The sequence below is a fragment of the Podarcis melisellensis genome (genome assembly GCF_964234715.1).
Source record: "Podarcis melisellensis genome assembly, chromosome: 2".
NCBI classification, from domain to species: domain Eukaryota; kingdom Metazoa; phylum Chordata; class Lepidosauria; order Squamata; family Lacertidae; genus Podarcis; species Podarcis melisellensis.
This window is the reverse complement of record NC_138529.1, coordinates 105,270,688-105,295,141: the sequence shown is the minus strand read 5'-3', so window position 1 is coordinate 105,295,141 and position 24,454 is coordinate 105,270,688. Positions and strand designations below refer to the sequence as shown.

General features: G+C 51.1%; 2 protein-coding genes across 9 annotated transcripts; one reads left to right on the top strand and one right to left on the bottom strand.

Moving 5' to 3' along the window:
- Positions 1-1,483: 1,483 nt before the first annotated feature.
- On the bottom strand, positions 1,484-11,578 carry LOC309364440 (uncharacterized protein). Of its 5 annotated transcripts, XM_081901735.1 has the most exons (5): positions 10,263-10,637; positions 9,581-9,654; positions 8,552-8,626; positions 4,392-5,038; positions 1,484-3,989 (listed from the first exon to the last, which is right to left on the bottom strand). In XM_081901735.1, exons 2-5 carry the CDS (start codon positions 9,612-9,614, stop codon positions 2,775-2,777), a joined length of 1,971 nt encoding a protein of 656 aa, XP_081757861.1. In that variant the 5' UTR covers positions 9,615-9,654; positions 10,263-10,637; the 3' UTR covers positions 1,484-2,774. The 5 variants fall into 5 exon arrangements, with proteins under 5 accessions (XP_081757861.1, XP_081757858.1, XP_081757857.1 ...); XM_081901732.1 differs by lacking the exon at positions 10,263-10,637 and adding an exon at positions 11,356-11,578 and having other exon boundaries at positions 1,484-5,038; XM_081901731.1 differs by having other exon boundaries at positions 1,484-5,038.
- LOC309364679 (uncharacterized protein) lies at positions 10,744-22,362 on the top strand. 4 transcript variants are annotated; one of them, XR_014165868.1, is made up of 5 exons: positions 10,744-11,115; positions 13,550-13,679; positions 16,757-16,861; positions 19,223-21,356; positions 21,390-22,362. XR_014165868.1 is itself a non-coding variant. In XM_081902436.1 (4 exons), exons 2-4 carry the CDS (start codon positions 13,589-13,591, stop codon positions 20,743-20,745), a joined length of 1,719 nt encoding a protein of 572 aa, XP_081758562.1. In that variant the 5' UTR covers positions 10,744-11,115; positions 13,557-13,588; the 3' UTR covers positions 20,746-22,362. The 4 variants fall into 4 exon arrangements, 3 of the variants coding, with proteins under 3 accessions (XP_081758562.1, XP_081758563.1, XP_081758561.1); XM_081902436.1 differs by having other exon boundaries at positions 13,557-13,679; positions 19,223-22,362; XM_081902437.1 differs by having other exon boundaries at positions 19,226-22,362.
- The last annotated feature ends 2,092 nt before the right edge of the window (positions 22,363-24,454 follow it).

Sequence of the window (24,454 nt, the reverse complement as noted above, 5' to 3'; positions counted from 1 at the left end):
TATGGAGGTTTATCAAACGGACCTAGGAACATAGGAATCTGCCTGATACCGGCTCAGATTATTGATCTATCTAACCCAGAAGTGCCTAGTCTGACTGGCAATGGCTTTCTGGGGTCTCTGGCAGAGGGACTTTCCCCACTCCCTTGCTTCCTGACCCTTTTAAAAATAAGAGTTGCCAGGAATTTGAACCCAGTACCTTTTGGCATGTAAAGCAAGCCTCCTGCCACTGAGGTAGAGTCTCTCCTCAGGTATAAAGTGCCCTCAAAGGTAGTCTGCCTCTCAGTATCCGCTGCTGGGCATCACAGGTGAGGAGAGGGCTATTGCACCCATGCCATGCTTGTGAGGATGCCATAGGCATCTGGTTGGCCACTGCGAGAAAAGGACAAGACAGGCCTTTGGCCCGATGCAGCAGGACTCTTCTTGCATTCTTATAATCCAGACCCAGAGCCTGACCTTGGCTCAGAAGAGTTTACAAGCTAGAAAGCAGAAAGGGCACAGGAAATAAGAGGAAATGGGGCGAATACAACATCTACAAAAAGCCACTGGCACAGCAACATAATGACATGCATGCATAATGACTGATCCAGAGGTCACATTTTCCAGCATCACCAAGGAACTAGAATTGCAGATATCTCAGAACAAAAATGGGCAAAACCTTTGAGCGTATTAATCAAATGAAAGCAAGAGATTGGCAGGAGTGTGTTGTCAGTGTCTGGTACTAGAATCTCTTTAGTACAGTGTGGTGAGAGCCAGTGTGGTGTAGTGGTTAAGAGCGGTAGTCTTGTAATCTGGGGAACCGGGTTTGAGTCTCCGCTCCTCCACCTGCAGCTGCTGGGTGACCTTGGGCCAGTCACACTTCTCTGAAGTCTCTCAGCCCCACTCACCTCACAGAGTGTTTGTTGTGGGGCAGGAAGGGAAAGGAGATTGTTGGCCGCTTTGAGACTGCTTAGGGTAGTGATAAAGCGGGATATCAAATCCAAACTCTTCTTCTTCTTCTTCTCTCTACGTATGTTATGCGTGTATGTGGACTCAGGCCCTGAATACCTGAAAAACCACCTCCTTCCCGACAGATCTCCTCAGGTGTTAAGTTTGGCTGAGGAAGCCTTCTTGGCTGTTCTACCACCCTCCGAGGCTTAGGGCAGGTGGGCCACATCTTATGTGGCAGCCCCTAAATTGTGGAACTCGCAGCCCACCGAGATGCATCCGCAAACTTCCCTATACAGTCATACCTCGGGTTACAGCCGCTTCAGGTTGCATTTTGTCGGGTTACGCACCCGCCAAAACCCGGAAGTACTGGAACAGATTACTTCCAGGTTTCGGTGGTCACGCATCTGCAAAGTGCTAAATTGTACTTTGCGCATGTGCAGAAGCACCGAATTGCAACCCGCGCGTGCACAAACGTGCCACTGCGGGTTACGAACGCTGCAGGTTGCGAACGTGCATCCCGCACGGATCATGATCGCAACCCGAGCGTCCACTGTACAGCTTCCGGTGAATGCCTGACACACCTGGCTTCTGACACCTGAGGTGTATATTTTAAGAAAACACCTTAGACCTGCAATTGTGAAGTTGTCTTAAACTGATTTTAAAATTGTGGTTTAATTAATTGATATTATTATAATCTGGCTATTATTGGGGCAATTTTGGAAAACTATTTAAAAAACCTTATTTGCATAATAGTAATAATAATATTGTGGTTTAATTGTTGTAACCCACCCTGGGACCTTAGGGTGAAGGGCAGGGAAGAAGAAGAAGAAGAAGAAGAAGAAGAAGAAGAAGAAGAAGAAGAAGAAGAAGAAGAAGAAAAAGAAGAAGAAGAGGAGGAGGAGGAGGAAGAAGGAGGAGGAGGAGGAGGAGGAGGAGGAGGGATGTGTATGGGCACATATTTATTTGGGTGGGTGATTGGGTGCATGTAGGGCTTTTTTTCAGCCGCATCTCTCTAGAACTCAATTCCAGGATCTCTCAGGTCAGCACCATTGCCATTCTAAGAGAACAAGGGAGGTGTTCATGGTGAGTTCTGACACCTCTTTTTCTAGAAAAAATAGCACTGGGTACGTGAATATGTGGGTTTGTATATATGGCATAAAATGGAAAATACATAGAGATTTGCGATGCAAATGAGAAAAACAAGTTCTGGACAGGAAGAGGCACAAGAGTGGGTAATTCACAAGCATGAACACCACAACAGCAGCGAAACAAAATGGAGGGAAACAAAATGGAGGGCAACAGAATGGACGGCGATCAGGGGGGACAGGACTGCAAAGGAGTAAGAAACAAAGGAGTTGGAATGTCTCCTGCCAAGGAAGAACCTGGCTGAGAAGATGAGGCAGCTGAGAAAGGGCACTGAGCAGAAAAGGACGGAACAGAATATGGCCTATTTCTGAGGCAAACACCTGAAGCCATGCTGAGGAGCATTAAGAAAAGCCCTGCTGGACTGGACCAAAAGCCCACCTAGTACACCATCCTGTTCCCCACAGAGGATAACCAGTTGTTTCTAAGAAGCCCCCAAGCAGGGCAGGAAGGCAACAGGGAGGATGTTATGGGGCCTGATCAGAGGGAACAGAGAGTAGGAAGGGCGGAACATGAAGCCTATGAACTGTGTCATCAAGGAAAAGAGAGCCCCAGTTCCTCCGGAAAAGGGAGAATAACAGAGTGAGGAGAGCAGCTTTCCCCATCCTGCTGGACTAGAACTCCCATCATCCCTTGACCACTGGTCATGCTGGTTCTGGGGCTGAGGGGAGCCAAAGTCCAACGACTTCTGGAAGGAGGAGAAGCTAGTTGATCAGAGATGAGGCCTGGGCCCCTGAAGGGGCAGGAGAAGGAAAGGAGGGGTGCGGGAAGCTTCGGGAGGGAAAGGACAGGGCCCAGGGCAGGTCCAAAGAAGGGATCGGGAGGGACGATGGAGAAGCAGGGAAGGCAGGCAGGGCAGGCAGGGGGCCAGGCGAAGTGAAGGAGGCTGAGAAGGCCGAGGCGGGCAGGGGAGCGGCAGGTTTGGCAGCACTGGCAGCCAGCAGTGTGGTGTGGGCCATGCCAGCGCTGCCGGCCGAGGCCTTGCCGTTGCTGTGGGTGCGCTGGTGCCGGTTGAGGTGGGAGCTGCGGCTGAAGCACTTGCCACAGACGCCGCACTTGTAGGGCTTCTCCCCGGTGTGGGTGCGCTGGTGGATGGTGAGCTCGGAGCGCTGGATGAAGGCCTTTCCGCACTCCCCGCAGGCGTAGGGCTTCTCGCCCAAGTGGATGCGCTGGTGCTTGATGAGATTGGAGCTGACGCTGAAGCACTTGCCGCAGGCATCGCAGCGGTATGGCTTCTCGCCGGTGTGCATGCGCCGGTGCTTGGTGAGGTCGGACTTCTGAATGAAGCCCTTGCCGCAGTCGGCGCACTTGTAGGGCTTCTCGCCCAGGTGCGTGCGCTGGTGCTTCAGCAGGTTGGAGCGGACGCCGAAGCTCTTCCCGCATTCGGCGCACTTGTACGGCTTCTCCCCGGTGTGCATGCGCCGGTGCTTGGCAAGAGCCGAGTTCTGGGCGAAGCACTTGCCGCAGTCCAGGCAGGAGTAGGGCTTCTCGCCCGTCTGCGTCCCTTGGTGCCGCACGCCCTCCCCACCGCCCCTCCCGCACTCGCTGCAGGCCGGGCGCCGCCACAGGAAGCTCTTGCCGCAGTCGCTGCACTTGCAGGCCAGCAGGGCCCCTCGCCGGCGCTGCCGCCGTGTCCCTGCGAACCCGCACTCGGCACAGCGGCATGGCGGGCGCTCAGCGCTCCTGTGCACCCGCTGGTGCCGCTCCAAGTGGGAGCTCTGGGAGAAGCCCTTCCCACAGTCCTCGCAGCGGTAGGGCTTGTCGCCGGCATGGATGCGCCGGTGCCGGTCCAGGTGGGAGCTCCAGGCAAAGCTCTTGCCGCAGTCGCTGCAGGCGTATGGTTTGGCTGAGTTGTCTGGGTGCCGTGTCCGCCGGTGCTGCAGCAGGGCGCCATTCAGACCGAAGCTCTTGCCGCAGTCCTGGCAAACGTAGGGCTTCTCTGCGGCATGGTGAGCGCGGCGGTGCTTGGACAGGGCCGCGTTCTTGTTGAAGCCTTTGCCACAGTCATCACACCGGTAGGGTTTGGCGCTGGTTTTGCTGGCCGGTGCCGCGGCCAAGCAACAGCTGCACGAGGAGGCCTTCTGGAGCCCACCGAAATGTGTCCGCCGGTGGCGCTCCAGGTGGGAGCTCCAGGCGAAAGCGCGCCCGCAGTCCTCGCAGACGTACGGCTTCTCTCCGGTGTGGATGCGGCGGTGCCGCTCCAGGTGAGAGTTCCAGTTGAAGCCCTTGCCGCACTCCTGGCACTTGTAGGGCTTCTCTTCCAGGTGCTGCTTCTGGTGTTTGATGAGGTGGGCAGGGAGCCCAAAGCTCTTGCCGCACACATTGCACTCGCAGGGCCGGGCTGGGCCGGGCCCGCTCCGCTTGCCGGCGTGGGTGCGCTGATGCTGGATGAAGGCCGAGCCGACGCTGAAGCTCTTGCCGCACTCGGCGCAGCGGTAGGGCTTGGTGCTGGTGTGGCGGCGCTGGTGGGTCGCCAGGGTGGAGTGCAGCCGGAAGCTCTTGCCACACTCGCCACACTTGTAGGCCTTCTCCAGGCCGGCAGCGCCGTGCAGCCGTGAGCGCTTGCTGAAGCCGAAGCCCTTGCCGCAGCTGTGGCACCAACTGGTGTGGCCCAGCAGGCCGTGGTGGTGGTGGTTACGTGAGGAGAACTTCTTGAAAGCGCGGTGGATGGTCGACTTGGCCTGTCTCTTCCCCAGGGGCTTCCTTGGCCGCTCATCCAAGGCCACCTGGTCTGGGCCTTCCTCGCTGGCTTTCAGCTGAGGCTCAAGAGGCTCCTTTGTGTTCTCCGGTGGGAGATCCTTTTGGGCCTCCACCTTCTCAACGGCAACATCCCCTCCGGCCTCTCCTTCTCCGTCCTGCGGTGCCTCCTCCTCTTCCTCTTCGTTTCCGTTCTCATTCTCACTCACCATCCCATCATCTGCTGGAACAACGAGAGAATCCAGTAACTGCTGAGGTCTGGGAAAGGAAACTTGGGAGAAGGGAATTGAAAAGGCCGTCATGGGTGAGCCACAACTCATCGCTCTTCCTGGCAGACCCCTGCCCTCCTCCTCCCCAAACCGCCTCCTGAACAGAAGAGAGGGAGACCAAATCTCTATCTGGCCCACCACCCCACACTGGGCAAGAAGATGCCTCCAGGAAGCCTCCAAGCAAGGAGTAGGCCTCCCCTGCTGTTACCCCACCAGCAGATGACATTCAGTTCCATGGAGAAGGGGTGGGGTGGGCAACCTTCAGGGACCACGTGCCAGTGCTGGGTGGGGCCAGAGTCAAAAATGGGAGGAGCAAGTAATGTCAAGTTTCCCTTTATTTAGCAGGCTAGTTCTACACTCACCCACCATTCATACAAGCAAGAGGAAGAGTTCAACACAAGGCAAAACTTCTCTAGGAGAGAGCGAAGAGATGAGTGTGGTCTGGGGAGAGCCCAGAGGGCTAGGCAGAGGTGTTGCTCCCTCCCCACATTTGGCTCTTAAGCCGGAGGTTCCCCAATGTTTCTCATATGGCCATCATTGATTGATTGATTGATTGATTGATTGATTTGTATTTGTATGCTGCTTTTCATTCAGATGAGTCCCAAAGCAGCTTACAAAAAATCAGTAACAATAACAGAATACAGCATCCTCACAATTACAGCATAAATCGTACAAAACTATTAAAACAATTGCAGTCAGAAAACACAATGAGCAAAGCAGCAACTAAAAAAAATAAGCTAAACCTCACCATTGCAGCAAAAGTCACATTACTGTATGTGATTATAAATGCTGTATTGACTTGTTAATCTGTAAAACCATGCTTAAGTATTCCTCTGCTATGCTGCGCTCAGCTAACCGTTCCCCATTTCTTGCTCTTTTGAAAGACCCAGAGGGATGGCTGGAGAGAGCAAGGGGTAGGTAGGAACCTGGGTTCAAACCTCAGCTCAAGTCTTTGGCCAAGTCCCTCTCCTTCAGGCTCAGTATTCCCATCTGTAAAATGGCCTAAGTCATCCCACACAGCAAGCTGTTGGGGTGGTGTTTCTTTCTTTGGCTGCAACTCCCACATGTTGCTGTCCTCTGGGCCCACAGTTTTCTTTGGTTGCCAGACCAGCCCCAATCTCTTTCCAGCCCGCTGACAGAAGCACATAGGGCAATCCTGGTCTGCCTTGCTGAGTGGATTGTTTGCTCTGTTGTGAGTTTGCCACTGACATCAATGGAGGCTCCACAACAGACCCGAGCCCAGCAGATCATCTCCTCTGTGTGATCCCAGAGCAAGTTGGTGGATATCTGGAAGCAATTAAAGAGGAACTGCAAAGAAAGGGTAATTGCCTAGCAACCATAAAATCTGTATCTGATTTCCTACCCCTCCACCTTGCTTCTCCCTGTGCAATTCCTGGGGGGGGGGGAACCTCAATTTTTTTTGGGGGGGGGACCTTAAGTACATGTTGTTGCTCAACCCAACTCCTTCACAGGTGGTTGGGGCCCTTGCTGCCAAATGGCCTTTGAAGGGAAGGTTTTTTTGCTTGGAATCCTTTTCCCTTAAGACCTCTGTTGCTCTTCCTTGCTTCCTGTCTCTCTTTTCAGCAGACCCTGATTTGGCTGTTGAGCAATTTGGAAGGTATCTAGGGCTCACAGACCGCTCATATGCCCCCACCCAGAACAGGCGTACTGAGCCTATCATCTGCATTAACGGCCTCAGCCCAGTATACCTGAAGGAGCGTCTCCACCCCCATTGTTCTGCCGGACGCTGAGGTCCAGCGCTGAGGGCCTTCTGGCGGTTCTCTCATTGCGAGAAAGAAAGCTACAGGGAACCAGGCAGAGGGCCTTCTCGGTAGTGGCGCCCGCCCTGTGGAACACCCTCTCATCAGATGTCGAAGAGATAAACAACTACCTGACATTTAGAAGACATCAGAAGGCAGCCCTGTTCAGGGAAGTTTTTAATGTGTGACATTTTAATGTATTTTTAATCATTGTTGGAAGCCGCCCAGAGTGGCTGGGGAAACCCAGCTAGATGGGCGGGGTACAAATAAATTATTATTATTATTATTATTAACAGCAGGCCCCACAGAAAACCCCTCAGCAGCAATAGATTTCAAGGAAGGTTTGACATTTCCTTCAGAATAGCTTGCCTCAGGCCCCCGCGCAAGTCATTTTGCTGCCCGAGGTGAAGAAAAAATGTGGTTCCCCTCGGCCCCTCCCATTTCCACCTATAGGAATGAGACAAATTTGCCCACACCTGAGGCAACAGACAACTCACGCGTGGGGCACACCTAGCCCTATCTTCCAATACTTGGCTGTGGCTTCCTGTCCCCCGGAATCTGCTACTTGGGGTGGCCGTCTCACTCTGCCTAAGGATAGGGCTGGTCCTGTCTTATCCTCTCACTGAAAAACCCCTGGGTCCATGATGGCTATGCTCCGCCTCTGGTTATCAGGTCCTGCATGCTACGCTTCCCACAGACATCTGGCTGGCTGCTGTGAGAAGAAGGGTGCTGAGCTAGATGGGCCATTGGTCTGATCCAGAAGGCTCTTCTTAAGTTTCTTGACGTAGTTTGAAAACTACCACAGCTCTACAAATAAGTATCATGCCATGAGAAGCACAAAAAGTAGAACAGATACCACTGGTCTATCCAGATCAGTGTTACCCTTCACCAAGCCAGTGGTGCTCCAGATTTTGTTAAGACCTGGTCAGCATGACCAATGGTCAGGGGCTGTTGGAGTCCAGCAGGATCTGGAGGGACACAAGCTCCCCACATCCCTACCTTTAGTGAAGAAGATCTTCTGTAGTATGTGAAGGAGAAGCTTCACCTTCCTGACAGTGAGATAAAAAGGTAAAGGGACCCCTGACCATTAGGTCCAGTCAAGACCGACTCTGGGGTTGCGGCGCTCATCTCGCTTTATTGGCCGGGGGAGCTGGCGTACAGCTTCCGGGTCATGTGGCCAGCATGACTGGCGAACCAGAGCAGCGCACGGAAACACTGTGTACCTTTCCGCTGGAGCGGTACCTATTTATCTACTTGCACTTTGATGTGCTTTCAAACTGCTAGGTTGGCAGAAGCAGGGACCGAACAATGGGAGCTCACCCCGTCGCAGGGATTCGAACTGCCGACCTTCTGATCGGCAAGTCCTAGGCTCTGTGGTTTAACCCACAGCGCCACAGTGAGATACCACCCTCCAAATATTTGCAACAAGTTGTGACGGTCAAGATGTGCGAGATGCGCAGTTCCATACCACACATTACACTGGAAGCACAACTCGCTCAGGAAGCCATGGTCACCTTATCACGCCAAGGCACCCTCAGGATCAGAAATTCTGCTGTATCCTGTTTCTGCGGTCAAGAGGAACATGGATGCAAGCTCTGCATCAGGGAAGGGGGATTTGGTTCCCTCCAGGTGTTGATGGACTACAACTCCCATCATCCCTGATCATTGGCCACAGTGGCTGGATTGATGGGTGTTGGAGTTCCAACACCAACCTACTCCGCAGCCTCCATTTTCTTCTCCAGACACTTGACTTACCAGGTGCCAACCCTCTTCTTCTGTGAGACTCGGCAAACGCGGTGATCCGGGGCCAGCTGATTGCAATTTCCTCCGCTGTGCGGTCATGCCGGAAAGAGAGGGGGAGGATGCAGTTGGAAAGGAAATTAGAGGCAGGGCTTTGGTTACACAGTAATTCCCAACTGGGGCATTCCACCCCCTTTAGGATTCAAGAGCCTGCCACTTCCACCCACTGGGCCACATTCACCCTGGACATTTGAAGAACCACGACACTGTTTTAAAGAGTCGTGGCTTCTTCCCCCAAAGAATTCTGGGAGCTGTAGTTTTTGTTAAGGGCGCTGAGCATTGTTATAGAAGACCCCTGTCCATTTCACAAGAGGTACAGTTCCGGGAAGAGGTTTAAAAATGCTTTGCACTGGTATGAAATCTACTAATGGCAGCAACAACAACAAAAGGCCCTTAACGGCTTCTAAATGGCATCTTACTGTTGAGCCATAGATGAAATGAATGGTTTGGCCTGGATGGAGACGTTTTCAGAATCTGTGCAATGGCAGAACTGGAGGAAAAACAGGGGAGGAAAAGCGAAGTGGACTCCGTTTATTTAATACGTAAGTTGTTTCCGATTCGTAGAACGCTTTTTGAAATAACGTCCCAAATAATGGAAATGTTAGGTATGATGAGACAGATTACAAATCGATTCCCAGCAGGGGTAGCCAACGTGGTGCATTCCAGAGGTTGCTGGACCACAAATCCCCACCATCCCTGGCCTTCGGGGAGTTATGGCTGGGGATTCGGGAAGTTGGAGTAACAGAACCAGAACCACAGAGTTGGAAGGTATCGCAAGGATCATCTATAGTCCAACCCCCTGTAATACAGCTGTAGTCTAGCAACATCTGCAGGGTACCATGTTGGACACCCTTTGTTTAACAGGCGAGATGCTGTGCACGCTATAAATGTGGACATGCCAATATTGAATGCATTGAATTGTGTGGGTGATCTGCGTGGGCTCAGTGCTTCCCTAGTCATAGGAGAGAGAGGAGGAGGCCTTACCCAGAGAGATCACATTCTCATAGTTCTCCTGCATGTTGTTGCTGGGATGCAGAATAGCCCCCGCAGCATTTCACCTGGAGGACAAGAAGAAGGCGCAGTCACCCACCTTTTTTTGCAGGTGTCGTTAACTCTTGCAAAAACAACACTCTCTGGTGCCCATTATCCTTCCACCCAAACCAGGCCGCTAACAACCATGTCAGGGTGTCGCCACCAAACTCCCTTCAAATTGCCTTTGTGCTTCCTTCTTCCACATGCACACCTCTTTAAGGAACTGGAGATCAGCGACTGTCATCCTTTTAATTTCGACCTAATAGAAGGGTAGCACCCAAAGAAATCAGGGTTGGGGAGCCTGTTGCTCTCTTCCAGATGTTTCTGATCCCTTCCTTAATCCAACATCAGGTCTCTGTGTCTGTATAGGATCACAGGCGCAGAAGCTCATGGAAAGCTGCCTTGTGCTACCTAGCACAGTATCCCCGACACTGACTGGCAGCGGCTCTCCAGAGCTTTTCAGGCGGGGGACACGATTCCCAGCCCTGCGCAGAGGTGCCAGGGACTGAACCCCGCGCCCTTCTGCACGCCAAACAGCTGCCCGACCACTGAGCATAGAATGATGTGAATATATATATTCACACACACACACACACACACACATATATATATATATATAGTCTGCCAGCCTCACCCACTGAACCGGGCGGTGTCTGTCTCTGCCGCAGCCGGGTCCGCTTCTAATCGGAGGCGCCCGACCCCGGGCGCGCCGTCGACCCTGGGGGCCCGAAAGCGGAGCCCGATCCGGAGTCACTCCCTTCCCTACCCATCCTGACTGCACTTCGGCTGGGTTCCCTCTGTGCCTTCTCTTCCTCCTTTTAGGGTTCAGGAGTGAGAGCCTTTGCAATATTCTTCTTATTCTTATTCTTGGCGAGGAGTGGAGTGGAGCAGGGTGGGTCTCACCCTGGTAGATTTCACCCCAGGATCTTCCACGGCGCACAAGCCCCACAATGAAACCGCGATCGGTTGCCGACCGGCTTGCTATTGCATGGACACAGGAAGGGGCAGGAGCAAGGCTGGGGGTGCTTGGGATCTGATGCTGGAGAGGAGGGGAGGGGGAGGCAGGAAGACTCCGGGGAGGAGGGGGAGGCGGCTGGAAGGGGGGCGGGCGGCGGATTGGAGAATCATAAAGAAAAGAGAGACAGGAGGAGGTGGAGAGGACCAGAAATCGTGGTGGGAAGGGGCTGCCTCCGTCCTTGCAAGCGGCTCCTAAGCTGCACGCAGGAACCGAGCTGCCTCCATTGCAGATCGCCAGCTCTTTTTTGGGGGGGGGGAGTCCCCCCTCCCTGTCACAAAAGGCTGGTGGGGTCCTCGCGCCGCCACGAAACGGCCTCTAATAAAGATCGCGAGCCACGCAGGGACTTTCTCATTGTTTGAATTGTTCGGATCGGCACCCCAGAGCAGATTTATATTCAGCACTCCCGGCTCGGGATCTGCAGATCTCCTTTTTCCTACCCCCACCCTCGCTCCTGAACCGGACTTATCAGGTAAATGCATTTTTTGCAGGCGATCCCAGGATGGGCTGGAAAGTGACTCCCCCTCCCCGTGCGAAAGACACCCATTATCTCCCCTGGGGTCGACGCGTGGGGTGAGGGGGGCAGTGGATCAGCGGTGGAAGAAGTGGGAGGAGATGGGGTGGGGTAGCTGGATCCAGAACCGCTCCTTTAAAAAAAAAAACAATTGACACCTGATCCTGTTACGCTCGCGGAAGGGATGGATTCGGTTACCTGGTCGCCGAACGGAACAATGGACCAATCAGCCCCGCGGGCGGAAGGTGGTGGGCGATTCTGTTTCGTCTAAAAGTTTCCCAGGTGCTTTCGAAAGATGAGCGCAGACAAAACAAAATTGCCCTCAGGGCCGATCCTCTTTGCCTTGCTAGAAAGCTCCTTTGTGCAGCTTCCAGCTTTGCTGCTGCCGCTGCCGCCGCACGCACTCCTTGGGTTGTAAAGTCTCCTCCTAAAAACCACAGGCTCGGATAAAATTCATATTCATCCTCAGATCTCCGCTTAAAAAACAAAATCGGAAGAAAGAAAACAATATTACAGTATTTGGAAATGGTATGCCAGTGTTTATTGCAATCGCTTGGCTTGAGTGGCCTTAGGCACGTCAGCCTCAGTTTCTCCCTTTCTGTGAAATGGGAATAAGAGGGATGCGCCTCACGGATCTTACTGAGATGGGAAGGAGATGTTGTTAAGCCAGATCCATCATTGTGCAGTGGATGGAGGAGCCTTTGAAATGGGACGTTTGAGGTTTGGCTTGAGGGAAATCCCTGAGTTGATGCCCATCTCATCCTAAATTGGGGGATTTGCAGGGTTTATATGCATGTTGTTGTTTAGTTGTTTAGTCGTGTCCGACTCTTTGTGACCCCATGGACCAGAGCACGCCAGGCACTCCTGTCTTCCACTGCCTCCTGCAGTTTGGTCAAACTCATGCTGGTAGCTTCGAGAACACTGTCCCACCATCTCGTCCTCTGTCGTCACCTTCACCTTGTGCCCTCAATCTTGCCCAACATCAGGGTCTTTTCCAGGGAGTTTATATGCATAGCAAAGTCTAATTGCAATTGGCTGTGTATTGGAACTCCAGATATCGCAGATCTCCCCTCCTTCCATGGTCCCAACTCTTGCTGCTGACGGCGTAGAAAGCTCCGTGCAGCGCAGCCACAAATGGACTGGGGATCTGCGGCTGCACTCTCCATCATCCCTGACCATTGGGCATGCTGGCTGGGGCTGATGGATCCAACAGCAACTCGTGGGTTGGGTTTCCAGTTTGGAACTGCAACTACAGAAGTTGTCAGATACTTGGAAGGTCACAATAGGTGTGGGTTGGTGCCATTTCCCAGAGCTCTCTAGGAAGAGGGATTGATTGTTAAACCACTCTGGGAATTGTAGCTCTGAGTGGGGGGAAAGGGCTCTCCTAATAACTCAGCACCCTTAACAAACTACGATTCCCAGGGGAAGCTGTTTAAAGTGGCATTGTGGCGCTTTAAATGTATGCTGTAACCATGGTCCTTGTTTGCTTATGGTTGATGATGACAGTCCCTTTTAAAAAAGTCAGGAAACTGGTTTCCAAAATGCAGGAGGATTTAAGGGCTGGTTAACACAGACATGTGCATTCCCTTATTTCTCCATCACTCGGTTATCATGAATATAAAGATCTCCTGCTGTCTGTGCAAACTGACTGTGTTTGAGGTCATGCGAGGTGCCTTGGAAATTCTATGTGTGAATTTATTCACACAAGTCGTCACCGGATGGCTATCCACAGTTAGCAAGTGATGAGTGCCCATGCGTGTGAAACCCTGACATCCTGGCAGCTGGATCAGTGCAAGGGGTGTCATAGATGCCTACCTCCAAAGTCAAGGATAGGGAATTTGGTTCCCTGCAGATGTTGTCGGACTCCAACTCCCATCATTCCTTTACCACTGGACTGGGGATGATGGGAGTTGGAGTCTAACAACATCTAGAAGGCTGTAGGTGTTCACTGCCTTAAGGTGCTAACTTTTCTGCCATAGAGTCAGGATGGCTAAAGAGCAGTAGATTGTACTCAATACCTGACACACTTTTAGGTAAAGTGAGGTATTCCACAATAATTATGTGTAGATTAACAGTGGTATTTATTTTAGGAAAATATAGAGCCCAAAGTCTGGTCCGGTGTTTGAACTCCAGATATAATTTACTCCCACAAATAATTATAGCATTCTCTCTTTGACTCTCTTGAGACCAAATTACAAGGCAGTAGCTCAATATTGTGTGTGTGTGTGTGTGTTAAAAAGAGAGAGGCTAATTTGCAAACTGACATTAAACACTAGACTGATGTGCTATCACTACTCTGCTCTGGTTATTAGGCTCGATCAAGCAGGAGAATACTAGCTTAGCAAGGGGCTACACGTGTGTTTCATGGATGGAACAATTGTCTTGTTTTTAGGAGCCAGTGGCTTGCTAGGACCTGGCTTGGCATCGGATCATGGAGGATGCGTGGCTAGTTGCAGATCCGAATCAGAAGCCCGTTTACAGGGAAACTCACCAGGAGACCTGTGACAGTCTGGTGGCACTGAGTAAGTATCTCCTTCAGAAGATCCCCAACTAAAACAGGCCGTGTTGCAGAGCCCAGAAGCAATACAATGGTACCTCGGGTTACGAACAGTCCTGCTTATGAATGCTTTGGGTTACGAACTCCACAAACCTGGAAGTAGGTGTCCTGGGTTGCGAACTTTGCCCCAGGATACGAACGCAATCCGCTTCCGGGGCTGCGGGAGGCCTATGTAGGGAATGCGCACCTCGGGTTAAGAACACTTTGGGTTAAGAATGGACTTCTGGAACGAATTAAGTTCATAACCCGAGGTACCACTGTACTTTCTTTCTTTCTGCATGTTCTAAAGCAGGGGTCAGCAAACTTTTTCAGTCCACTGTCCCTCAGACCTTGTGGGAGGCCGGACTATATTTTTTTGGGGGGAAATGAACGAATTCCTATGCCCCACAAATAACCCAGAGATGCATTTTAAATAAAAGGGCACATTCTACTCCTGTAAAAACATGCTGATTCCCGGACCATCCGCGGGCCGGATTTAGAAGGCGATTGGGCCGTATCCAGCCTCCGGGCCTTAGTTTGCCTACCCATGTTCTGAAGAGTCTCTGAGCATCCTCCAAGTTGTGCCTGTAGGGGAGGCTTATTCGGAAGCTGCAGTGTGACTTAGAAGGCAGTAAGTAATTAACAGTGCCAACAACTCTTGGAAGAATTAGTGCAGTAACTAGAATCTTCGCCTTAACATAGTACATAAACTTATTTAAATTTTGAACTTGTATGGGTTTTTTTTAAAAAAAAATTGTTTGTTTGCAAGGTCAAATGGGAAGATAACAAAGGCAGCCATAACTGCTTTTATATATTTATATTTATTTAATAGGTTTTATATACCCTTTGATCACCAAAACCTCTTAAGTGGTATGCTTAAAACAAAACATATACGTTAGAAATAACAGTAAAATCAGGTGCCAAAAACAGGGCTGGCCTAAAAGAAAATCCAGAATATAAATAAAACGAGCGGTTAAAAATACGTTACAAAATAATATTAAACCTTAAAAGTACATGTCAAATGTACATGCGTAGGTAAGGTAAAGGTAAAGGTACCCCTGCCCGTACGGGCCAGTCTTGACAGACTCTGGGGTTGTGCGCCCATCTCACTTAAGAGGCCAGGGGCCAGCTCTGTCCGGAGACACTTCCGGGTCACGTGGCCAGCGTGACATCGCTGCTCTGGCGAGCCAGAGCCGCACACGGAAACGCCGTTTACCTTCCCGCTGGTAAGCGGTCCCTATTTATCTACTTGCACCCGGAGGTGCTTTCGAACTGCTAGGTTGGCAGGCGCTGGGACCGAGCAGCGGGAGCGCACCCCGCCGCAGGGATTCGAACCGCCGACCTTTCGATCGGCAAGTCCTAGGCGCTGAGGCTTTAACCCACAGCGCCACCTGCGTCCCACATGCGTAGGTAGGCTTGGCTAAACAAAAAAGGGTTTTAACAGGTGCTGAAAACAATACAGTGGTACCTTTGTTTGCGAATGGGATCCATTCCGGAGGCCCGTTTGCAACATGAAAAGAGCGCAACCTGAAGTGCCGTATCTGCGCAGGTGCGTGGCACAATTTGGCACTTGTGCACATGCATGAAGCGCGATTTAGTGCTTGTGTGCATGCACGAGTGGCAAAACCCAGAAGTAACTCTTTCCAGTACTTCTGGGTCGCCGTGGGATGTAACCTGAAAGAATGTAACATGAAGCAAACATAACATGAGGTATGACTGTATAGTGAAGGTGCCTGCCTCATATCAGTGGGCAGGGAGTTCCACACTGAAGGATTGATTCCTCGCAAGTGTGGCACTCACATTATATGGCACTTCTAAAAGTGTCATTTCCATATATCAAAGGAGTCAAGTTGGGCATATATGGGGGAAGGTGGTTAGTTCTTCTGTGACCCTTTAATGGAAATCTTTTTGCGAAAATTTGCCCCACCCATTGTGGGCTCTCAGGCAGCCCAGGACTGCCTGCCCAAAAGTGAAAATGTGATAGAAAATAATGGGTTGGCTTCAGATTTCAGAAACGGTTATGCATCATCCAAACAAATGAACACAGTGCCCAGGAATGGGAGACCCATGATTAGATGACAAATCCCACCTTCCCTGATGATGCTTGGGGCTGACGAGAGCCACTCCTTCCTGCTCCTCACCTCGGCAGCAATTTTATTCCTGTAAATCACACAAATTTGCGGTGGGTCAGCAAGTGGTTTATAGCTGTTGCTGCTGTTTTGGTGTAAGGAAGAGGGTAGGTCAAAGCAGCACAGCACTAACGTTAGATGGGGGAGTTGTGTTTTGATGATCACTTTGAAAAAACCAATAATATATATTATAGCATGGTATTCTTTGTGTTCTTTGGCGATCACTCGTAGCTGAGTAAGGTTGTCTTCCATAAACACGGTTTTAACAGTGAGTCCGTAAGTGACTGTGGAGGCCAGTTCTGGATCCACACGTCCTTCCACAGTGGGGACATTGGTTTCCGGGTGGGAGTTGATCACAGTGTAGATTTGCCAAGCGTGCCTTCCTCTTAGCATGTTTCTCCCTTGCGTCCTGAGTTTGAGCGTCTTTGATGAGTTTGGATTTGATATCCCGCTTTATCACTACCCTAAGGAGTTTCAAAGCGGCCAACATTCTCTTTTCCCTTCCTCTCCCACAACAAACACTCTGTGAGGTGAGTGAGGCTGAGAGACTTCAGAGAAGTGTGACTGGCCCAAGGTCACCCAGCAGCTGCATGTGGAGGAGCAGGGAAGCAAACCCGGTTCACCAGATTACAAGACTACCGCTCTTAACCACTACACCACACTTTGAAGCCCATGACACCTTTGGTAAAGGCTGTTCTCCAACTGGAGCGCTCGCAGGCCAATGTTTCCCAATTGTTAGTGTTTATACTGTACTACATTTTTTAAAAATTGCCTTGAGACAGCCTTTAAACCTCTTTTGTTGACCACCAGCATTACGCTTTCCATTTTTAAGTTCAGAATAGAGTAGTTAGTATTATATGGTCTTATAGCACGGTATTAAGCAAGGCGGAAGTATCATATCTTTGATATAGCCTGTTTTTCCTTCTTTGTGTAGGACCTGCAAGTCCCAAGCCCAATGAGATTTTCCTGGTAGAAGAAGATGAGGAAACTTGTGTCCCGGCATCTATTAACAGGGAGAATGCCCGAAGAGCCACCTTAGGTGAGTAGTGCACTTTCAGTGGACCCCAATCTTTTTCTTTGACAGGGCCAACCGATTCTCTTCATCCATAGTCTCCTGGAGGCAAGAAGTGTGAGAATATGGACCAGGCCAAACAATGGTACTGCAGAGACGAAGGCTGATTGATGGGTTTTCTTTTGCGCCTGAGATCTAACTGGACACCTTACCTAGGGTAAAGGAGATATTTTTCTTTGGCAGGTTGGCGTTGGGCCCTCCTGTTCTTTTGCCCTCTCCTGAAATATCTCACTTGGCTCATTTACTCGAGCCACTTAACGTTTAGTGCCCTGTTGAGTTTTGGTTGCGCTGTTGTTGCCTTGCACCTGGAGAAAGGTGGCACCTCGTTATTGCTACTGTTTTTTAGTTAATTAGTTATTCCATTTATGGATCACATGACGATTAAAAACCCTGGTCCCAAGCTGTTATGTGGCTTTGTATACTAAAAGCAAAACCTTAAACTTGGACGGGCAACATTTTGGCAGCCAAATCAGTTCCTTCGGCAAAGGTGTCACAGAGAGGTGTAACAAAATAAAAAGATTCCTTCCAGTAGCACCTTAGAGACCAACTAAGTTTGTTATTGGTATGAGCTTTTGTGTATCTGAAGAAGTGTGCATGCACACAAAAGCCCATACCAATAACAAACTTAGTTGGTCTCTAAGCTGCCACTGGAAGGAATTTTTAAATTTCTTTCAACTATGGCAGACCAACATGGCTACCCACCTATATCTGAAACACGGAGGTGTGTTAGCAGCCGGGCTGCCACATTCTGCACTAGCTGCTGGTGGCGGAACAACTCTAAGGGCAGCCCCACCCAGAGCCCATTGCAGTAGTCCAGTCTTGAGGTTACCCATGCTACTGTGGCTAAGGCTTGGCCATAACTGCCACACCACACAAAGCTGGTAAAAGGCACTCCTAGCTGCTGAGGTCGCTTGGGAAACCAGCAATAGCGATGGATTCAGGAGCATTCCTTTTTATGACGTGCCTGTTCCTTCAACCTTGTTTCTGAATCGTTTAAGATTTCGGTTATCACATTTATCAATACATAGGAAAGTCTGGGGCAGGGGATCAAGTTGCATAGTTGCCTGGCTCCCTAAAAGTCCAAAATCGGCAGTCATGAGGTCCAGAAGCCTTGGCCCTGTATACCTGAAGGAGCATCTCTGCCCCCATCCTCCAGCCCACCTCCAAGGGCCTTCTGGCGGTTCCCTCACTATGAGAAGTGAAGCTACAGGGAACCAGGCACAGGGCCTTCTCAGCAGTGGCGCCAGCCCTGTGGAAAGCCCTCGCATCAGATGTCAAGGAGATAAACAACTACAGTCCAACCCTGGTTCCTGAACGGCTTAGTTGCCGAACGAATCGGCTCCTGAACACCGCAAACCTGGAAGTAAGTGTTCTGGTTTGTGAACGTTTTTCAGAAGCCGAACATCCGACACAGCTTCCATGGCTTCCAATTGAGTGCAGGAAGCTCCTGCAGCCAATCGGAAGCTGTGCCTCGGTTTTTGAATGGTTTCGAGAGTCGAACGGACTCCTGGAACGGATTAAGTTAAAGAACCAAGTGGTCCCTTGAGTTACAAACGCCTCAGATGACAAACATTTCAGGTTACAAACTCCGCTAACCTGGAAGAGGTACCTCGAGTTGAGAACTTTGCCCCAGGATGAGAACGGAAATTGTGTGCTAGCAGCACAGTGGCAGCAAGAGGCCCCCATTAGCGAAAGCCTGCCTCTAGTTAAGAACAGTTTCAGGTTAAGAACGGACCTCCGGAACGAATTAAGTTCGTAACAAGAGGTACCACTGTACACAACTTTTAGAAGACACCCGAAGGCAGCCCTGTATAGGGAAGATTTTAATGTTATTGTGTTTCTGTATATGCTAGAAGCCGCCCAGTGTGGCTAAGGGAAAATAATAATGATAATACAGTGGTACCTCGGGTTACAGACACTTCAGGTTACAGACGCTTCAGGTTACAGACTCCACTAACCCAGAAATAGTACCTCGGGTTAAGAACTTTACTTCAGGATGAGAACAGAAATCGTGCTCCGGCGGCGCGGTGGCAGCGGGAGGCCCCATTAGCTAAAGTGGTACCTCAGGTTCAGCACAGTTTCAGGTTAAGAATGAACCTCCAGAATGAATTAAGTTCTTAACCCGAGGTACCACTGTATTAATATAATAATAATAATAATAATAATAATAATAATAATAATAATAATAATATTATAACCACCACCACCACCTGAAAGCTGAATTTTGAAGGAATCCTTAGCACGGCTTATATTTTCCTTGACCTTTGCCTGCTCCTTCAATGTGCCGACTGTCCTAAGGGAGATTTCTTTTCCTCTGTTTCTTCCCAGCAGTCGAGGGACTGGGCAGTGAAGAGGAGGAGGAGAGCGACGAGGAAGATGTCCAGCAGCACGACAGCCCTGCGGTGGTGCAGCTGGAGGCCGGGAACTGCCAGAGCCTGCACTGGAGGGTGGTGCAGCAAGTGGGGGGCGGCAAGGTCCTGGCGCGGGAGGGGCCTCCCCTCATGGTCCTGCAGAAGGGCTACGAGTGCGAGGACTGCGGCAAGGTGTTCAGCTGCAGCTCGCACTACAGCAAGCACCGGCGCACGCACACGGGCGAGCGCCCCTTCCGCTGCGGCGACTGCGGCAAGAGCTTCAACGTCAGCTCCAACCTCTACCGGCACCAGCGGGCACACGCCAGCGCCGGTGCCAAGCCGCCGGCCCCTGCCCCCTCCCTGATGCCCAGCCGCGGGCTGCCCTACCAGTGCGCCGAGTGCGGGCGCTGCTTCCGCCGCAACACAGAGCTGGTGACCCACCAGCGCCTGCATACCGGGCGCCTGCCCTTCCAGTGCGGCGACTGCGGCAAGAGCTTCTCGTGGAGCTCCCACTTCGCCCGCCACCTGCGCATCCACACCGGCGAGAAGCCCTACCCCTGCGACGAGTGCGGCAAGCGCTTCAGCCGCAGCTCGCACCTCTACCGGCACCAGCGCACGCACGGCACCAGTGCGGCGGCCAGCGTCACCCGCGCCTACATCTGCACCTACTGCGGGCGCAGCTTCAGCACCACGCTGCACTTTGACCAGCATCAGCGTACGCACCGCGGGCGCAAGCCCTACAAGTGCACCCTGTGCGGCAAGGCCTTTGCCGACGGGCTGGCTCTGGTGAAGCACCAGCGGCTGCACCTGATGGGCGGGGACCAGAGCCACCAGTGCGCCGAGTGCGGGCAGAGCTTCGGCGGGCGCTCGCAGCTGGCCCGACACCGCCGGCTGCACGGCACCGCCGAACAGCCCTACGGCTGCGGGGAGTGCGGGCAGAGCTTTGGCACGCGGGGCCAGCTAGCTCAGCACCGCCGGCTGCACCTGTCGGCCGACAAGCCCTACCGCTGTGGCGAGTGCGGGCTGAGCTTCACCTGGAGCTCCCACTGGGAGAGGCACCGGCGCATCCACACGGGCGAGAGGCCCTACTCCTGCGCGGACTGCGGCAAGCGCTTCGGGCGCACCTCCCACCTCTACCGACACCAGCGCACCCATGCCGGCGGGCAGCCCCACGTCTGCCCAGACTGCGGCAAGAGCTTCAACAGCACCTTGCACTTCCAGAGGCACCAGCACGCCCACCACCTCGAACCGGACGGCGGCCCGCTTCCCGGTCGGGCCTGCGGGGACTGTGGGAAGCCCTGCGCCGCCTCCGCCACTTCCTCTCTGCTCAAGAACCAACACACACATGCGGGCGAGAGGCCGTACCCCTGCCCCCAGTGCGGGCGCCGCTTCCGCGACACAGAACATCTCTACCGCCACCTCCGCAGCCATGCCCACCGGGCAGGGGAGACTGTCCTCATGCCGGCTTCTACACAGCGCAAGGAGCTTGTTCCGTGCTAAGGTGCTGAGGCCGGTTCGCCCGGCTGCGAGAGCGCTAGGCTTTGTGCTGGGGGGTCGGACGGGGGCCCTGCCCTTGGCCGGCAGACGTTCAGTGCTTCCCAGGTGTCGTTTCCCTAGGTGTAAAGGCCCAGTCCAAAGTCCATTGGTAGGGGTGGGTGCACTTTGCGTTCTGGAGGTACGAAGGAAGTAAAATGGAGCGGTATCCCGTTCTCTCGTTCCGTTAGCAGGAGGGTTTGTGCGGCGTTCTCCTTTTCCCTGCCACTGCGCACCCCTTCTCAGGTCAGCAGGGTTAGGTACAAATAATAAATTGATTATTATTTTTCTTCCCAAATTTCTCCGGAGAGTTGGGAGGCCCCCTAAAGCAATTTTAGGGGGGTGCGAAGAGAGGAAGAGAACATTACTTTGCGCAAGCGAAAATCCTTGCGTTGATGGAGCAATTGCGTAGCACTACTTTGGAATCAACCCGTGGCGTCCTTACTGGACCGATTCGGGTCAGCATAAGCATAGGTGGAGTTTCAGGTCCCACTGATCTTTACATCAGGCAAAAATCTCTGCCTGCGAAAACGTTCTGTCCAATCCAGAAGCTTTCTTCACCCACCTGACCTTGCCCAGTATGTTCCTCACCTGCCACCGCTGCTTTGCAGCTGCTCTCCTTTGAGTTCAAGGTGGCTGCCGTTGGCTCCTCCGTTCCTGAGGGTAAGCTGTGTGATTTGTGCTTCAAGTAGCCCTTGCGGAAGAGAAAAGGGGGCTGGAGATGGTCTGGGCGCATCTGCACACCAGGCCAAAGGCACAGTCGCAGCAGCACGAAAAAAAGGAAGGCAATTCTTCACCAGAACAAATCGTGAAAATCGCACAAGGCTTGCAAAGCTGATTCTGCGACTGCACAATATTCAGTTTTTTTATTTCCAAGAGCGTCTTTGGCGAGGATTTGGAGAAGGGTTGGACCAGGCCTAGCCAATGTAGGAAGAGGAGGGTGGCAGCCAGCACCACAGGAAGTCACGTAGGACACAGATGGATGGCGTTCCAGGTGATGTTGGATTCCAACTCTCATCATCCCTCACTGCTGGCCCTGCTGGCTGGGGCTGATGGGAATTGGTGTCCCACAACATCTGGAAGACCTCAATAGGAAATTCACAAGAGTCCCATTTCTGTGGTACAGAAGGCTTTAAACCAGGCTTCCTCAAACTCCGCCCTCCAGATGTTTTGAGACTACAATTCCCATCATCCCTGACCACTGGTCCTGCTAGCTAGGGATCATGGGAGTTGTAGGCCAAAAAATATCTGGAGGGCCGAGTTTGAGGAAACCTGTTTTAAACAGTGACAGACACACACACCAGATGTTGTTGGACTCCTATCTCCCATCATCCCCAGCCAGCATGGCCAATGGTTAGGGATGATGGGAATTGTAGTCCATCAACATCTCCGAAGGGCCATATGTTAGCTACTCTGGATATGCAGCCCTGCCCAAGTCATATTTTGCCTCCAACGGGCCTGGCCTAAATTATTTTTCTTCCTGAGGGTGGAAAACGCAAATGGCACTCATCCCAGTTCAGTTGTCAATATGGTGTTGTCACCAATGCTAGTCCCACTCAGAGTAAACCCACTTGAGTTGCTGACTGTCATGCGGCCGTTCCATTTACAAGAGCAGTGTCAAGGCAGGATTGGGGCCAGGTCTCTAGGACTCCGCTCAGCAGAATGAGGAAGAGTTCCCTCAGCCATGGCAGGGTTGGTTGAAGCAAGTGAAATGATACATGTGACCATCAAAAGTGGGGCTCACATAAGTTCATGAAGTGCAGAGTATAAAATTATCCGATGGTGCCGCTGCACAGGAGCCCTGTGGAAAGGGCAAGATGGCTGCTCTGTTCCCACCAGTGTTCCTATCCCTGCCACCAAGATCCAGATTCAAGGGGTGGGGAAAATTGCCCCTTTAATGTTTTGATCCATGGGTGTATTTTAGCTAAAAAATGAAGCGAGTTGCAAAGCAGTTTCCCCAGCAAGGCGACTTTGGAAACTGAAGTTTTGTGGAGGTGATGACCTCTTGTCCCCTTGCAGAATGCCAAGGTCTGTTGAGGAAGCTGTGCTTGTTCACCCGTTTTAAGTTTGTAGTACAGTAGTACCTCGGGTTACAGACACTTCAGGTTACAGACTCCACTAACCCAGAAATAGTACCTCAGGTTAAGAACTTTGCTTCAGGATGAGAACAGAAATCGTGCGGCGGCAGTGGGAGGCCCCATTAGCTAAAGTGGTGCTTCAGGTTAAGAATGGACCTCCAGAACGAATTAAGTTCTTAACCCGAGGTACCACTGTACTGACGCGTCCCCTGTTAAAAAGGCATAACCAAAAATCTCCCCCCACCACCAGAGTGATGTGGTACAATCCATTCTACTTCCTCATTCTAATTTTGCTTTCCAGCATGGATAGACTCCGTTCTATTCCATGGCCATTCCAGGCAAATGTGATTTGAGCTGTCATTGCCAACATTTCATAAGTTTTTGTGCTTTAATTTAATTGCATTAAAATATAGCAACCATAGACATTTAGGACTAGTTTATACAATCAGCAGAACACGGTAGAGTGTCCTCCTGGACTTTTAACACTTCAGGCTCCAAGTAAGAAGTTCCATGTCTTTATTCATGTCTATCATGAATAAATATCCCTGCACCATGAAAGCTAGCAGATCAGGGGAATGACTAGGCTAAACTCTCTTCCCTGGCATCCTAGTTTTCTATATGCATAAATGTGGATTCCATCCTTCAGATAAGTACAGTCCAGCTTTACCTTTTGCAGAATGTATCATTAGCCTAGCTTCCTGCTCTCCAAGATCTTTCTAAGCCATTACCAATATTCCTGCATTGCAGGGGGTTGGACTAAATAATAATAATAATAATAATAATAATAATAATTTTTTATTTCTATCCCGCCCTCCCCAGCCGAAGCTGGGCTCAGAGCGGCTAACAGCAATAAAAGTAACACAGCATTCTAAAATCAATTCATTCTAAAATCAATTCAAAATCAAATTAATGGCAACCATTCTGAAGGCAACCCTGTTTAGGGAAGTTTTTAATATTTAATGCTGTAGTGTTTTTAACACTGGATTGGGAGCCGCCCAGAGTGGCTGGGGAAACTCAGCCAGATGGGCAGGATATAAATAATAAATTATTATTATTATTATTATTATTATTATTATTATTATTATTATTATCATCATCATCATTGGGCTAGAGTTCTGTGAGGATTATCAAAGGAGGGGGGCCCTTCCAACTCTACTATTTATGATTCTACGGATCCTTTGAAGTGGAACTGCTAGTGATCAACCTTCTAGAGCCCTAGACAAAGGGCTATACAGTGGTACCTCGGGTTAAGTACTTAATTCATTCCGGAGGTCCGTTCTTGACCTGAAACTGTTCTTAACCTGAAACACCACTTTAGCTAATGGAGCCTCCAGCTGCCGCAGCACGATTTCTGTTCTCATCCTGAAGCAAAGTTCTTAACCTGAGGTAATATTTCTGGGTTAGCGGAGTCTGTAACCTGAAGCGTATGTAACCTGAAGCGTATGTAACCCGAGGTACCACTGTATTTTGTTGCAACAGTTAAGTCAAATCTCCAACTTTTATTTCAATGGACTTTGGATTGGGCTGTGAGGGAGGTAATAGATTAGGCGGGTAGATTAGATAAAGAAGTAGACCAGAGCGATGTTGTAGCGAGGGAT

Excerpts from the sequence above, each read along its gene's own strand:
- LOC309364679 (XM_081902436.1), top strand. The coding sequence starts at position 13,589 with ATGGAGGATGCGTGGCTAGTTGCAGATCCGAATCAGAAGCCCGTTTAC. Across the intron at positions 13,680-16,756 it reads TGACAGTCTGGTGGCACTGA|GACCTGCAAGTCCCAAGCCC; the intron begins GTAAGTATCTCC and ends TTCTTTGTGTAG. Across the intron at positions 16,862-19,222 it reads TGCCCGAAGAGCCACCTTAG|CAGTCGAGGGACTGGGCAGT; the intron begins GTGAGTAGTGCA and ends GTTTCTTCCCAG.
- LOC309364440 (XM_081901732.1), bottom strand. The coding sequence starts at position 9,614 with ATGCAGGAGAACTATGAGAATGTGATCTCTCTGG. Across the intron at positions 8,627-9,580 it reads TGAGAATGTGATCTCTCTGG|CGGAGGAAATTGCAATCAGC; the intron begins GTAAGGCCTCCT and ends ATGACCGCACAG. Across the intron at positions 5,039-8,551 it reads AAGAAGAGGGTTGGCACCTG|TTTCCTTTCCCAGACCTCAG; the intron begins GTAAGTCAAGTG and ends CCTTCTCCCAAG.